General features: G+C 36.4%; 1 protein-coding gene across 1 annotated transcript; it reads left to right on the top strand.

Annotated features, from left to right (window-relative positions):
- The first annotated feature begins 11015 nt into the window (after positions 1 to 11015).
- On the top strand, positions 11016 to 16517 carry LOC110441303 (basic proline-rich protein-like). Its single transcript, XM_021484416.1, has 3 exons — positions 11016 to 11172; positions 15185 to 15991; positions 16330 to 16517. Exons 1-2 carry the CDS (start codon positions 11103 to 11105, stop codon positions 15988 to 15990), a joined length of 876 nt encoding a protein of 291 aa, XP_021340091.1. The 5' UTR covers positions 11016 to 11102; the 3' UTR covers position 15991; positions 16330 to 16517.
- The last annotated feature ends 827 nt before the right edge of the window (positions 16518 to 17344 follow it).

Below are 17344 nucleotides of genomic sequence, written 5' to 3'. Positions count from 1 at the left end.
GTATATGTACAGGGCACCTCTCTCTATATAAGTACACAGTGATAACAAACAGGCCTAGACTCAACACTTTTATTGTTTGTGCGGAGCCTATACAGTGTAGCTAGATCACAGAGCTATATGTATCCCCAGTCAATTACTCAAGTGTGTCAAGAATTGCAATATTCAATATCTCACATTTGCATATAAAACTGAAAACTCAAAAAGGAAAATGTTTTCATTAACACGACTTGAAAACGATTTATGGTGTTTTGGCCATAGAGAGTTGTTCTGACGTGTTTTATATAATTTTTGTTTTTAGTTTTAATGATTGTGAAAATATCACTTATATGTAAGTAATCGTAGTGTTTTCTGAGTCCGTTCATGATATCACAAACGTTATCGCTGTTTTCTACAAACTATATTTATCATACAGCAGTTCTGTCTAAGTAGGAGAGAAAGGTCGAAGATTGTTCATTCTGTGAGAGAATGAACTGATCGAGGAACGTAGGGCCGAAATCTATTCAGTCCCTCGGAGAATCGACAGGTTGAGGAATTTCTCCTACTCAAAACCACCCCTTTGAAAATAAATTGGAAACCGTTTTTATTTACAGTGAATAGCTATTAAACAATGCACCGGTAATTAATTTAACAGTGACAAGGCATTGGTGTGTATACAGCGTGAGCTAAGGTCATTCATGCATGGATGCATACTGTTAACTTATTGGACAGGTACAGGTAGGGTGATTGTATTTGGAAATGCACATGTTTTTCATGTCCAAATACTGATAAAGTGAATCCTGCATATTTATACATCAGTTCACATTGGTCATTTCAATCGAGAACATGTCATTCTCAGGAGATGATTTCAACGTCCTTTTGGAAAATATCTTTAATATAATTATAAATTAATTAATTCAACACATCGAACTTAGAACATCAGTGTAAGATAAATAAAGTGGTACTTAAATTGCATGTACAATGGATAAAAAGAAACAAAATACTGAAACTGAGTCAATAAAAAGCAATTAAATACTAAATTAGCACCTAAACCAATACTAGTGCACGTGGCAGTTCAATAATCTCGCGTCCAGGAAATAACGACTTTATTTGTGAAACATCAGGATATGTCTATTGGATTGACCGATTCTACCTAAAAGTATGGACCATTGTGTAGGTAGATATGTTATTCCTGATTCAGCCTTGGATTTTTACCCATACATCAATATTCAGATTTTAGAATAATTGTTGGTTTCCCATTCACCTCCTCTAGCTAGCATTCTTTTGAACTGATTTGTTCTCAAATAAAATTCACCAGTGATATGGTCAGCTTGACTTTTACTGGATCAAATATAATAATATGTGGTGTTATTAGGGATTATAAATTACTGTTAACTTTGTGTATTAAGATGTACTTTTATCTAGTAATGCCAGCTGCTGTAATTAAATTTNGGGGGGGGCTGAAACTGTCCATTGTTAAACATAATAATTGACAGATATTGTTTAATAAAGGACAGCTACAGGTACTTCTTTGTACATTCTACTATATAATGCACAATGCGAACTAAGGATGATAACTGTGTTTAACTTATATTTATCACTCTTGTTGGGTTGGAAATTAGCAAGCAGGTGTCTTAATGTGGGAAGAAACCTGGATGCCGTACGTTGAGCAGACCCACATGGGCGGGCAGATGATCCATAACCATTTTACGTCCGATCAGGGAATCGAAACTCGGTGGGGTGGCACAGTGAATAAAATCACAACAAACACAAGTGGCGAACTAAAACAGCATCAACACGCCTAGCATGGACCTACCCTCAGCTCCTAACAATACACCACCTCACCTTAATGAGCGATACTGACATACGAATGAAATGGGAGACTCTACGCAATCCTACCCATTTTTGCTAATGTCTGGTAAGATTGGCTTCGTCGGAAGCATTGGATACCAAGAACCGTTTTGATTTAACAATGCTTAACATTGTATCTTTACACTGTGACTATACCACCTTTGATAGGTGATAAAATTCGATATCTCTCTAAATAAAATATAACAGACCTCAATTTGATGTGATTGATCGATTATTGACACACAAAATATATTTTATAAATCTAATATATGTATATAATGATGAAAGAAATTGATATTTAACCACAATATGGCGGCTTTACATGTCGATTAAATCGGTAATTGGTGTAGGAAAATATCTTTAATATAAGTCAATGATGTAAGATATAGATGACCCACTCAAAGGGTACAGACCTTTGGTTAACACCGAGACTTAACTGGGATTTTGGACGATAATTATGTACCCAATTATGGAACATTTCTATCCAACATAGTTTATGTATATTTAAGAAATTTTTTTTAAATCACTTACCAATTTAATCAACACCTATAACCACCATCTTAAGGTGAATATATAAATAAAAAAAAATCATTTTCAACCTAGTTTAAATCATCTTTTGCACTGGTGAGATAAAACATAGTTTTGTTTTTAATGAATGTGTAAACTTCAAAACATAAGAAAAGACGGATGTAAATAAAATGTAACTGGAAAATAAGATTCAGCAGACAGATTTAAATGAAATAAACTTGCTTCGGTTATCTGATTGACTTTGTATTGTGACGACCTGCCTATGTAAGATAGATTTAAACGTAGCATAGTAGCATTCGGACATGGGAAACAATTATCTTACGTAGCCAATAGAAAATAATACTCATATAAGATTGGCACTCATCAATTGTCGATCATCATATGATGACACCAAGTCAATTGTCAATGATCAGATGATGATACTTAGTCAATTGTCAATGATCAGATGATGAACATCAATAAATAACTCTTAACACAAAATAAATATATAGTATGTAGTATATCACATAACCTTGACGCAAAGTGTATTTATATAGTTCCAGATAGCCAGATATGTGTGCTTAACAGCCGTATTTGTGTGATGTTATTTGCAAACACCAGTTTACCAATGTTTATCGCCCTTCGTGATTGACAGCCTCGAGTCAGGTATTGTCTGGTGGTAGTTCTACACCACACACAATGGTCCCGTGTACCGTTTCACCTGTCGTTAATTGTCTGTTATTGTCACGAAGCTGTGCAAGTAATCATTAGGTCAAGGAGAACTGGCTCAATTACAAAAAAAGGTCATACCTAAACTCGCTGGTTTGTACAGGCAGGTATCTAGATTAGAGACTAGTTTTCAGGTAGGATTAACTCTTATGTTACATAATCAGTATAACTGTTATACAGTTATCTGTCTAGAGTATTTTCACGCGAGTTATGTGCTTCTTCCATCAAACTATTGATTCTGAGTCCCATAACTAAGATATAAAGTGGGTCCTAAAAGGTTAGTGAATCCAAAAGGTAAAGAATGAGTCCAGTACTCAAATATCTGAATCCAAAACTAACCTCACAGGTTAATGTGAATGTATCAGTTATTTGCCTAAAATGTATTATTTCAACATTTAGTAGTAGTAAAATGAATGTATATTGAGTTATTCTATTCAAAATACCGCTTGATTTACGTCCTCATATGATTGTTCATTTTTTCCACAACTCATTTTAACGCCGTCATTGTTGGCCAGAAAATAGGGAGAGAAATTGTACAAACCGTGTTTGGAGTAGAACTATTTATTCGACAAGGGAATAAATAAGTAAAATATCTTAGCAGTATTGTCCTTGCGCGTTGAGCGTATTGTTGTGCGCTAATCAAATATATTACACGGCACAGCGAAAAGTTGTTTTTCGAATTTTATATGGCTGGAATCTCAACAGCTAAATATGCGGTTAACTAAAAAGCTATCTTCCATCGTTTCCTTGTTTATTATCCATCTAAATGATTATCAAAATGCGTATGATCAATATTAAATGAAATGTGTCATAAAATTGCAAAATATTGATAAACAAGTTTAACATTAACATTACATCAACGCCACAGTCAACAATCAATCAACGTCTTAGTCTGTTACACTACTACAGTATGACGTCACAATTTGATATTTTATACATTGTTTTGAGGTTGAATTCGATCCATGATGTCGTAATGTAAAAAAAAAAAAAAATGTTCATTATTTTACTTTATGTATATGGGTTTAATAATCACGGATTTTTCTTAATGTGTGTGCGTATTTTATTCAATTCTTCATAAATAATCAAAGATACCTCAGTGTCATAATGCATTAAAATATTGTTGAAATTGTTTAAGAAAACACCGCATCTGATCTTAGAGTCTTACCGAATGGACAACTACCATGGACCAACACCACCACCACATAGATATTTACTTCCACCAGAAAGATTAGTTAATGGATAATGTATATATATAAACACGATGCTGTTGTTATAAATATGTCATCGAACACATTATACGGACAAATTATTTACATTGTGTTTCAGTATAGTATATATTGCTTCAATCCAAATTTAGAAAAACCTTGATGGTTAGTGTCAGGTCTGAAAGTAAAAACATAGTTCCTACATGGATGGTATAGGTGTATTAGGACCTATACTTTCCTGATGGATGACATACATGTCAGAATTGTATGTAGGTACATTACACACACTATATTTAGCAAAGCGATCGTAAAGATATATTAAAGCAATGGGGAAAGAATATATGTTCATATTTAACACATTTTATCACAATATAGAACTACTATGAGGTTGATGGAATGAATACAAGTACCATGAGCTTGTTTGGACAAATGGATGTGATATGTGTCGGTGTTTAGGTGACGGTGTGTGCACAATAAGGTATAAATGCTTATAAGTATCATAACGTATTTTTCTATTTACCCAGACTACAATGCCGTGTAATGATACCATTACATACATGTTATATATGAAAAACCTGCGTTTTCACCAACAGTAAGGTCACAAGGAATATTATGATGACGTCACAAATTCATTATGTAATTCTGTATGTTTTGTTGACTATAAGACTTCTCTTTCCTTTTCCATTCAAACTCGCTGAAGATCGTTTCATTAAAATAATTTGCAATGGGAACAAATTTATCTAATTAGTTTAACAAAATTACAAGCAGAACTGATGTAAAATGAATATAGTTTATTTAAGTTAACTATAACATACTATTATTCTACTAAGTTCATTATATTATGGTCTGGGATATATTTGCTTCAGTATTCAAGTAGTGGTTCATTCACCCGACTTCGATTGTTTATTACTAAAGGAGAGGTGTGAGAATTTATTTGTAGGTCTTATTGCAAGGACAAAAGCATTTTGTGTTGACAGACCAGTGAAATAGGATTGTGTTCCTTTTTTGACAATTGTATGGCATTGCCTGCATCATCTGTAATAGTTTACGTCAATGGCAGACAGTCAGTGGCTTACCACTGTGAAGTTAACATCGTCAAAACGCTTGTTTTCATGACAAATTATCGATTGAAGAAAATTTGATGGCCACATGAGAACGCGGAATCAAGAAATACGATACCATCAAGAATGATTAGGAATGTATATTGGTTTATATCAAGGATTTCAATATTGATGACCTGGCATTGTGATATATTTCATATTTTTATGGTTTTTAATTCACATTTATTTGCTTTTAAAGGTGGCTTGAAAGGTGTACATTTTTATTTCAAACTATCGTATATGGAATGCAACTGTTATTTTTGCTCAAATATCTTAAATCTGAATATGTCCAAATTGTACAATCAAGATGAGAAATATATTCTGAAATGTATGAGCTGACCGTAAGTGACATGTTAAAACACATTTGCTACATGTAATTACTAGCATTAATTACTTTCCTTTTAATTAAATTGAAAAATTAGTCATAAAAAAGCTACAAAACACAAACAAACAAATTAAAATAAACAGAGCGTAGTATATAAATGGTTTCCTGTTTAAGTGTCCTTACGTCTTACAAATGGTGTATGGGCGTCGGCTTGTGTAGATGATACATTCAATCAACGTTGAAGTGTCTTTAAATGCGTTTCAAAATGTAAAAAACATGAATGTAAACCGGATGTTACATGATATTATTTATTATTTTTTCCATGACGGTCTGATGTTCAGGTCCCGTTTTGTTACTTACACAGTTTATCACATACGCTTTATTTTCTGTTTAACATAAACACAATCACATCTGGGAAAGTTGTTGAAAAACTGGTCAGCTCAACAACTATTTTGTTAATCTGTTAATTTCAAAACCAAAAAATACCCGTAGAGAGATTAAAATTGACAGTCTGTTAACGACAACCATATGTATTTGTAAATTATTGATGTCTTTCTCTAAACTCACATACAGGAATAGTTTATAAATTGCTGATCCTGTGTGAAAAGTATGCAGCATTTCTTTTATCTGTTGGAAAATGCTTCCTTTAATGTATGTTATCCATGAACATTGTATCTAAGTGATACTGCTTGATATCGAACCACCACAACAAACGCATTGCTACATAAGTGTGTCATCACCATTGTACATTCCTTCAGCTTGTAACTTTGTAGTAGGAATCTATTACTGCATGGTTTACATGAAATGCATGTCCATTGTTTTGACCTTGAGCACATCTGAGACGTCTGAAAAAGACAAAAGGTCCAGACGGTTTAATAGAAATATTTACTTTATTTACTGTATCGACTGACCAATTTTTAATAGTTGTTTCTTTTAGTTTATTGCAAATCAACGTTAACTGTGACGTCATTATTTAAGGATTAACGTTAATGTATTTTTTATGTTATGGAGGTATAACACAAAAAAACGGAGTGTACTCTAAATAAACCGCGAAACCTCCATAACATAAAAAAAAATCAAGTCAATCCTTATAACTTAATCTACTATACACAGTCCCTGTGGAAATCCACTTTTATTGATGAACTATTTTCTCTTAGACATCTTTACGCCGCTGCATCAGCCAATCAAAAGCGACGTTACAAACGGCGACGTCACATTTTTACGTTATGGACTGATAACATAAATGCTTAAGCCAATGAAAATGCTTGTTACAAGCAAGATTAAAATATAGTCTTATATCGCAATGGACTATGACATTGCTTTAAACGTTGATTGTAAATTATCGCGCCAAATCATTTGTAAATGAAAAACAATTTAAACACACAACATACAGCGACAACTTTTGTTGCCATTTTATTAAAATTTGATGGGACATAATAGACGGGTTATGAATAAAAGAGCATGCACTCATTTGCAAGTTCATAGCACAGTGATGTATTGATTTTTTCATCTGTACTGAGGATACTTCAATACATGACACACCCACATACATATGGAACCGCACCATCTCCGAGAATAGTCGCCAAAGCATCAATAAAACCATGCATATAAAATCGGGCGAAATACGAGGTAAAGAAGCACCTTTAGAACGAATATGGTAAGTTGATGAAGAAACCAAATATGTTCTGCATCACGTGGCCATTTCGTCCATTCAGGACTCTTCGGTGTTATTAAGGTTAAAGAGGGAAAATACTTGTCAAGACGTGTTCCGAAGCCAATGATGTAATACTAATGTAAACAGGAGAGATGTCCGTTAACACCCTTTAAGGTGGTACACCTTTGAAACTTTTGGCTGAAACAGATGATGTATTGTAGATACAACAATAAGGCCAACCTCTGGGACTGATAGTCAAACAGCAGATTCCCCTACCTTGTTGTATCGAACTAATCGCGGCAATATGAGGTAAGGTAGCACTATTTATACGGTTTTGTTAATGGATGCAGAAAGCCATTGTAAATATATGTAATAAAATCTCTAGTTTTAATCAACACTAACGAACATTTTTTACGGTCGAAATCATATTGGTCAATCTTTGAATTATGACGTCACTTAAAATTATTTGTGCTGTCATATTCAATTGTGAGGTCAATATGTATGGCGACAGTTTCCAATCGGAAACAAGAAATATGCATATCCAAGGAAAGCATGAGGTTTTGTAGACATTAAAAGAAAAGGTCCGCAAACTCGTGATGGGTAATTATCATGTTTTAGTTAATTTTCAAATTTTAAAAGACTCTGTAAACCTCGGGTCTTTATGCAATTTGAAAGTCAACTAACTCAATTTAGATGACCATGATAAGCAACCACCGCTCGTTGGAGAACCCCCATATCTTCTCTTAGTCGACCAAGTTGTGCAATTCATAAGTTGTGTTTTTCGTTCTTATGACAAAATCGACTACTTCAGACAGTTTATAATACTGGCAGATTACCTTTATCAGCATTAAACTGCCTGCTAGCGCGAACATAGTTGTAGGAGCGTGAACAATAACATCACAACACAATAGGTATAAAGGGAGTAATAACAATAGCTTGCCATGTATCACCGCCTCTGTCCGCACCAAAGCGCCGAGGTGCCAATCAGTCCCGCCGTCATCGTGTTTGTGGTGACCACAAATAAGTAAGGTATGACAGGTATTGCTCGATTCGCTTGTACATCATGATACCTGCCTGTCCTTCTCGTCCAGATACATATTGTTGTTATTACTGGTAATAAAAAAAAATGGTACAAACAACAATAAACATAAAGTAACAGCACAATCATTCGGCGGCTGGTTGCCAAAGACTTTAAACAATTCATATTTATTTTATCCTTACATTGTAAACCAATCAGATGTGAACAAAATATTTGTGAATTTAATGTCTAAATACGTAGCGCTTGTATCGGTGTTAGTATTGCATTTAAAATGTAATGTCATGTGTAGGCGATCCTGGTACGCATATCACCAATACACGATTTATCATTCTGATATTGGTATCTTTCGGGTTTTTTTGGGGTTTTTTCACTTCTTTTTCACTTAGATATGCATAATGTTACTGTACTTTTGTCAGTATAATAGAGTGTATCGTAAATACTCTCCACGACTCAGTAGAGCAGGAATAGGTTTGCGCATGAACAAGCTCGAGTAAAGTTTTAATGTAGGCTTTCCTTCGTTAGTTTCCGTAACTTCACGGTTATGGCCGAGCAAATCAGGTGCAATTTGGGCGGAGCTTGTATTTTATATTGACTGGTCCGTCTGTTTATTTGTTTATTGGTCAAAACATCACTGCATACTAAAGTGAAAGAGTTGTATACTTTTGAAATGTGTGTGTAACTAACTACTTAGAGTATTGCTGTTTTTAAAAATGTCTCGAAGTTTCGAATAGATGTAATAATTATAGTAAAAGTTCTCTTAACTTAATTGTTAAGAACTGCATCTTCTGTCAAGGCGTATGTATGGAGTTATGAAGAGGTTGATTTTAACTATTGACATTACATAGAAGTGCTACAAATGATAAACGGTTCTTAATTTATCGGAATGTGTTCATAACACTGGATTCAATATATGTAGCTCGGTTTGTTTAGTGAAGTACCTAATATAGCGCTTCGGAATCACTGCGAATGAGGTTAATAATAATACCCTTGGAATAAATACAATGAATAAATATTGCCTGGCGTGCTTCATTAGAAAAAGATTTAGATTGACTTCGATGAAGCAAAAGACGCCTACCTTTCCCAAACGGATAGTCTTATTATCTTTGTACTTTTTCAAATGTCCCAATGTAAATGTTGTTCGTATTTTAATTTAGTTTTACCGACTTACGCTTATGCTAACATTTCAGTATTATATTGTTTCGCACTGACACTTTATAGTTTTATTAAATTCAAAGAGATCGGCGCTTTGACGAATTCGCACATGCAAAAAACTATTAGAAACAATATACATGGTCTTCAATTGGCGCAATCATAATTTAGCGCAATTTTTAAAGCGCAAAAATCGCAAAAATAAGGCCATCGCTAAAATATGCACTTTGAATATCTTAGAATAAAGCCAAATGTATATTATTCGGTATAGATGTATACCATTACGAAGTTGAAACTATTTTCCGATTAAAAGATCCAGTGGTGATATGGACGCTTCGACTTGATTATTGTTACTGATGCAGCCTAATGTATTCCTTGTGTGATCTCTGTCACCTGAATACCTCTGTAATTGCAGTTAAAAGTCATAGCAAATGTTTCTCCTGGAGTTTACTGTCATGTGACATAATGATATGTAGCCCTCTCCACCTGTTTGCATTGGATCAGGTTTGTACATATTTCCTGTCAGGATAAACCGTATTTATTCCCGGGAGGAAATTCATCCGACCCTATGTCTCCGTGACCGACTTGTTAAGACCACCTTCTGGTTAGACGGTTGTCAACTAGACTTAATCATGTTTTATTTATCAAATATGTATGAAAACAATAGAATTGGATTTCTCATTTAGAATACCTACCTAAGCGTTAATTGTTGTGAGGTTAATAAACATTAACCACATCCTTTGAAAGAAATGCTCTAAAATGAACAAAAATGGGGGGAAATTTCAACGTGTGAATAGCGTATAAACGAGTGAAGGATATATTACATATTATCCATGGTATAGGTGTGAAGGTATCTCCCCTGTCATATATTGATACACATTTTGTAATATACAGAATGGTATGCCACCAACAGTTACTGACGTCATATAACAGAGTTTAAATATGTAGAAGCGTGGAAATTTTGTTTGATAGGAGATAACCGTTACAGTAATGTGACTAATTTATTCAGTAGATAATGCAATCTTTTCTAAGTATAAGACTGACTACAACTTATCATCTGGACAGTCACTCAAATACACAAAAAAAGATATTCCCTGTATGTTGTCGTTGAAGTTCTATCCAGACATTAATATATATACATTTTCCTGCCATCTTTTATGTCAATTCGTTAAAGGTATACGCTTTTCTGACCACGGAAATTTGAAGAAAAAAAAAATAACGAAGAAAATGCCGATTAACATTTCACGTTTCAAAATATGGAACTCATCATATTTTTAGAATACGAATTTTTCAAAACGTACCAATGACCAGAATTGTGACGTGTATATACACAGCATGCACAAATGACGCAGCAGCAATGAGGCCCAACATTAATGACGCAGGTAGATTGCTTAGGTTTATCACTCGTGAGCGAAGATTGATATACCTTTGGTGACATTAATAGCGCGTGTTCTTTATAAAGCGAATAGTAGAGCTCTTCCCCACATTTTGGAGCTTTCGGGTAAACTGAGAGGCCAATTGTAGCTAGGTAGCTTGTTTAGAGTGGAAGAAAAGAAGAATCGCCATCATGATTGGAAAGTCAATCCTTGTTTTAGGATTACTGGTTGGTGTGTGCACAGCACAATTCAAATATAGAGGTACGTTTTTTTCCCCTTTTTTAATGATGAAAATTGACTATTGCTTTAAACATTTAGTTGGTTTAAACAATCTTTACCTTTGAAATTATTTGAATTTATAATCAACCTTTTGACATTAATTGCAAATGTCTTAAGCCTATTTTATTTTAATTTTCACTTTTCAATTAAGGTTGATTCAATCGTTTACATACCAACACTTGTATCAAACTATGCTTTCAACCCTTTTTCCTGATTTCTCATAGCGGTATTACATTGTATTGATATCAGTCAATTGCTTTCAATAGAAATGGCATATTTAAATATGTTCGGGTTTAAAGAAATTAATTAGTTTGTAATCACCCTTAATGTATCGCACAGTTTTAGCCTTAATATACCTTTTTGTTATCAATATAATAGGTTTAAAATAATTAACGTCAAAGTTCTGCCTCCTCTGCCAATCTAGTGTAAACTGGAAAACATATATTTATTTGTGAAATGTACATTTTCGCGAGTTTTCATTCACCCCTGAAATACATAATGAACTTTTCCAACCTTTGAATTCGACGAATTCATCTAATACAAACAGATTTTGCTAATTATAATTGAAATAAATTGAAAAGGCACATATATCTCAGAAGACGCAAAACGTTTTTTAATAGCAAAAATCTTCCCTGATGCTATTATTTGAAAAGCCTTCAAAGTTACCAAATTTCAAGTATTCTGAATGAAAGATTTATCGTTACTCTTAAACACACTATAAGGAGTTACTTAAAAAGTTATTAACATATACCCCAAAAAAACACCAAGCGCTGTTTTGAATTGCTAACAGAAGACTTCCTCATTACCTCCCAGAACACAATTCGCTGTTTTGAATTGCTAACAGAAGACTTCCTCATTACCTCCAAGAACACAACTCGCCGGTTGGAGTTACTTGGAGCATTTGTCAATATTCTTCACAACTCAAAGCGCTATTTTGAATTGCTAACAGAAAAATTGTTCATTACCACCAGGAACACAATTCGCATAGTTACTGTATGAAGGATTTCTAATAACCATTAGAAACCCAAACTGATATTGTGAGTGACGTAAAAGATATATATATTCTTATTTTAAAGTAATATTTTCTACCCTTAATCATACAAAACCCTATTGTGCGCTACTGAAAGAGGATTTATCAAGACCACTATTTAGAGTAACTTAAAGAAGGAATTCTTATTACGCTTTAAGTTACACCAATACCTGCACCTACCTTACGATATCGCCGAAACATACGTTTTATACAAGAACAGCGGGATAGGTGTACCTCGGGAATCGTACTCTTAATTAATCTATTGTAGCCATCAGTAGGTATGCAGACAACGTTTATATATTCTGGGTAACGAGCTTCGATTCTATAACAGAGGAGCTTCGAAAATCTAACCACCTGTTTTTTCTCCCGTCCTCAATTGACATTGGCTGTTGTCTCCCTAGACACCTGTCCTCATATGACCCTGGCTGTTGTCTCCCTAGATACCTGTCCTCATATGTCCCTGACTGTTGTCTCCCTAGGTACCCGTCCTCATATGACCATGGCTGTTTTCTCCCTAGACACCTATCCTCATATGACCCTTGCTGTTGTGTCTCCTTACACCGGTACTCAGATGACCCTGGCTGTTGTCTCCCTAGACACCTGTCCTCATATGACCGTGGCTGTTTTCTCCCTAGACACCTGTCCTCATATGACCCTGGCTGTTGTCTCCCTAGACACCTGTCCCCATATGACCCTGGCTGTTGTCCCCCTAGACACCTGTCCTCATATGACCCTGGCTGTTGTCCCCCTAGACACCTGTCCTCATATGACCCTGGCTGTTGGCTCCCTAGACACCTGTCCTCATATGACCCTGACTGTTGTCTCCCTAGACACATGTCCTCATATGACCCTGGCTGTTGTCGCCCTAGACACCTGTCCTCATATGACCCTGGCTGTTGTCGCCCTAGACACCTGTCCTCATATGACCCTGGCTCTTGTCTCCCTAGACACCTGTCCTCATATGACCCTGGCTGTTGTCTCGCCAGACACCTGTCCTCATATGACCCTTGCTGCTGTGTCTCCTTCAGCACCCGTCCTCATATGACTCTGGCTGCTGTATCTCCTTCAGCACCAGTCCTCATATGACTCTGGCTGGTGTATTTCCCTCGGCACCTGTCCTCATATAACCCTGGCTGTTGTGTTTCTCTCGACACCTGTCCTCATATGACCCTGGCGTTGTGTTTATCTCGGCACCTGTCCTCATATGACCCTGGCTGTTGTGTTTATCTCGGCACCTGTCCTCATATGACCCTGGCTGTTGTGTTTCTCTCGGCACCTGTCCTCATATGACCCTGGCTGTTGCGCGGACGTTAAACCAAAAACAACAAACAAACCCTTGTTTTTTAATGACACAGCTCCGTTATTACGAATAGAAAATCGACAGACTGTTACGTAAAACACTAGATGGATAGTGAGACAAAATGTTTGGTAGTGTCTGGACATATATTAACTCAAACTACTTTACTATCGGGCATGCACCTACAAATAGCCAATCCCGCGACCTGTGGGTTGCCTATCTCATTTCCTATTCATTCAAAAATAAAGCCAGTATGCCTCTAATGTGTAAGGCAAGTACCAGTAAACTTCAGGGCTTATAAGATACATAAGTGCTATGGGGGACAGGTCGGGAGACTAATCTAGTGACTTTGTAGACCAGTCAACACACGGATTTTGTTTGATTTACCTCAGAAACTTAAAGATACTGGGGCTTTTGTGGGTCTCGTGTGGTCTTGCCGGGTTGCAAAAAGGCGCCAAGAGTTAATGACGTTACGAAAAGAAGACCGTAGCTGGTCTCATAATCATTATCACAAAAACGGTACCAATTCAAATGGCAATTTCCGACTATGAAAATGGTGCGTTTACCGTCCAAGATCATTATGTTACCGCCGCCAAAACGAACGCCTTTAATAATGTAATAGCCGGTAATAATGTAAACGCTGGCTGTGGCACGCAAAAGTGTGTTGTGGCGCGCAAAAGTGATACTCTTCTGAAAGCATAATGGGTTTTTTTTCGCCTTAGGGGGTTACACGTGGTCAACCATGCAGATATAACATAAAAGTACATGTAAGTAAATGCAATATCTATATTGACTTCGTTGAAAGAAGGAGGCGATCTATAGCGGCGATTCTCCAAGGTTGAAACACAGCTTATATTACCGTATCAGATATATCAATGCACATCTTCTTAAACATGTCAATTTCCAGCGGGACAAAGCGTGCGGAGTAAAAATGGCCAGGTCATCGCTGTACGCGTGACTCATTTCTGTCAGGCGACAGTCATGCTATTATCATCGCTGTCATCTGATGTATGTCCATTGACACGTCAAGGAATTTATCTAATATGTGCATCGCTCTTGTCGTCCATTGCCTCATTTATTTGACCTCTGGTGGATGCTCAGCATAAACAAACATAAACTATTGCCATCGATACTTATCGCCAAATTTTTATTTCTATGTTACAGCTATTGTTCAATGTATCGCAAGTATATATATGTATTGCTTTTGATGAGGGCCATCCAGGTGAACATATATATTAACATATGTTTGTCATATCAGAAAATTCTGTCAACTGTTAACTAATAAAGAATAGGCACGTTTTCATTGTTTGGTGGATTTTATTCTCAGAATACATATATATATCGTTAATTCCTGCTTAATTACGCGTATGCATTGAACCTGTTCATAATCAAACAATTTAATGATTTTACAACACATCATCTCTTACGCTTTTTGTTTAATTGTGAGACATATAATATTAATATTATTCAAAAAAAGCGAAATTGCATTAATGTGACATTGTAAAAACTATTTGGTTACGTATGTTAATCAGTATTCATATCTTAAGGTATCAAAAGGATATAAATCATAATTTTTCGCAAACTGTGTTTCATCGTTACATAATGTTCATAAAAACAATCATTGAATTATGTTTTTCTCATTGGAATATTGTTCTTAACTTTTATAGCCGCAGCGAAATCATCGCCCCCTAGGGCACCACCTGCCGGAGGACCACCACCACCACCAGCACCACCTGCCAGAGGACCACCACCTCCCGCCGCGCCACCTGCTGGAGGACCCCCACCCCCACCGGCAGCACCACCTGCCAGAAGAGCACCACCACCTGCACCACTAGCTGGAGGACCACCACCTCCCGCCGCGCCACCTGCCGGAGGACCACCCCCACGGGCAGCACCACCTGCTGGAGGACCCCCACCCCCACCGGCAGCACCACCTGCCAGAAGAGCACCACCACCTGCACCACTAGCTGGAGGACCCCCACCCCCACCGGCAGCACCACCTGCTGGAGGACCCCCACCGGCGGCACCACCTGCTGCACCAGCCGCTCCACAACCCGATGCCTTAGCTCCATTTGCTATACGTCCTGCACCTATCGCACCTGCTGCACCTGCTAGACCTGCACCCTTCGCACCTGCTGCACCTGCACCATTCGCACCTGCGGCACCTGCACCCTTTGCACCTGCGGTACCTGCACCATTCGCACCTGCGGCACCTGCACCCTTCGTTCCTGCTTCTCCTGCTGCACCTGCTCCTGCTTCTGCTCCCGCTGCTTACCAATTTACACCGTTCTGGTTTAATCCCACACCTTATTATCAACCATTTTATCAACCACCACCACCAGTCAATCAGCCACCACCTACATCCTATTACTCCTCATGCTCCTGTGATTATGTGGACGACTGCCCGCAGGGAACCGTTGATCAGGGATACTGTGCGAGCGGTGCAAATTACTGCTGCGAGCTCGAGAGTTAAGGTACCTTGCTCGCAAGAGACGTTGCTTCATCGAAAACTGACCAGGAGTATAACACATGCATAGCCTAATTGAATAATCTTCTAATTCGATTTCAAGTTAAGCCGTGCCGGTCTCTTTGTCTGTCATTAATCCAATGTATTGCATGAATGCATAAAGAATATAAATGACGAAATGAACTATTCACATTGACGTATTTTTTTGAAACTTTACAACTTTATGTGTTACAAATGTTACACATAAACAAATTCAAAAACATGTAATTTTGTATTATACCGTCTACTTTTATGTATTATTTTCTTGTGTCTTTCTCGTAACTGATTTCTATTATTCTTTTTCAGGTGACTTGATCTAGTGAATGAAACATTTACATGAAAACATTTTCGAATTGCCAAAGCATCGTACTTGGTTACATAACAAGAACAAAAGTGACATTTAAAAGTGAAAACGTTACAAGTTTATAAGTCTGGATAAAGCTTGAATTATGTACAGTCGTCAAGTTTTGTTGAGTAAAATATTTAAAAAATTACATTGTCTTTATTTCATTCCCTTTCTCTTAAAAATTCTGTTTCTTCTGTTTTCGAGGTGATGAATTTCGGATGGTGTATTGTTTATCAACACCTAAACACTATTATCGCAGAAACATATCAGTTACTGTACCTCCAACGTTAACATCGAATCGATTAGGACTAATAAACGTATCAGTTACCTTAAACGTTAACATCGAATCGATTAGGACTAATAAACATATCAGTTACCTTAAACGTTAACATCGAATCGATTAGGACTAATAAACGTATCAGTTACCTTAAACGTTAACATCGAATCGATTAGGACTAATAAACGTATCAGTTACCTTAAACGTTAACATCGAATCGATTAGGACTAATAAACGTATCAGTTACCTTAAACGTTAACATCGAATCGATTAGGACTAATAAACGTATCAGTTACCTTAAACGTTAACATCGAATCGATTAGGACTAATAAACGTATCAGTTACCTTAAACGTTAACATCGAATCGATTAGGACTAATAAACGTATCAGTTACCTTAAACGTTAACATCGAATCGATTAGGACTAATAAACGTATCAGTTACCTTAAACGTTAACATCGAATCGATTAGGACTAATAAATATATCAGTTACCTTAAACGTTAACATCGAATCGATTAGGACTAATAAACGTATCAGTTACCTTAAACGTTAACATCGAATCGATTAGGACTAATAAACATATCAGTTACCTTAAACGTTAACATCGAATCGATTAGGACTAATAAACATATCAGTTACCTTCAACGTTAACATCGAATCGATTAGGACTAATAAACATATCAGTTACCTTCAACGTT

Source organism: Mizuhopecten yessoensis, unplaced genomic scaffold (assembly GCF_002113885.1).
Source record: "Mizuhopecten yessoensis strain PY_sf001 unplaced genomic scaffold, ASM211388v2 scaffold715849, whole genome shotgun sequence".
In the NCBI taxonomy this organism is placed as follows: Eukaryota; Metazoa; Mollusca; class Bivalvia; order Pectinida; family Pectinidae; genus Mizuhopecten; species Mizuhopecten yessoensis.
Note: the sequence above shows the minus strand (reverse complement) of the source record. Positions and strands in the feature narration are given on the sequence as shown.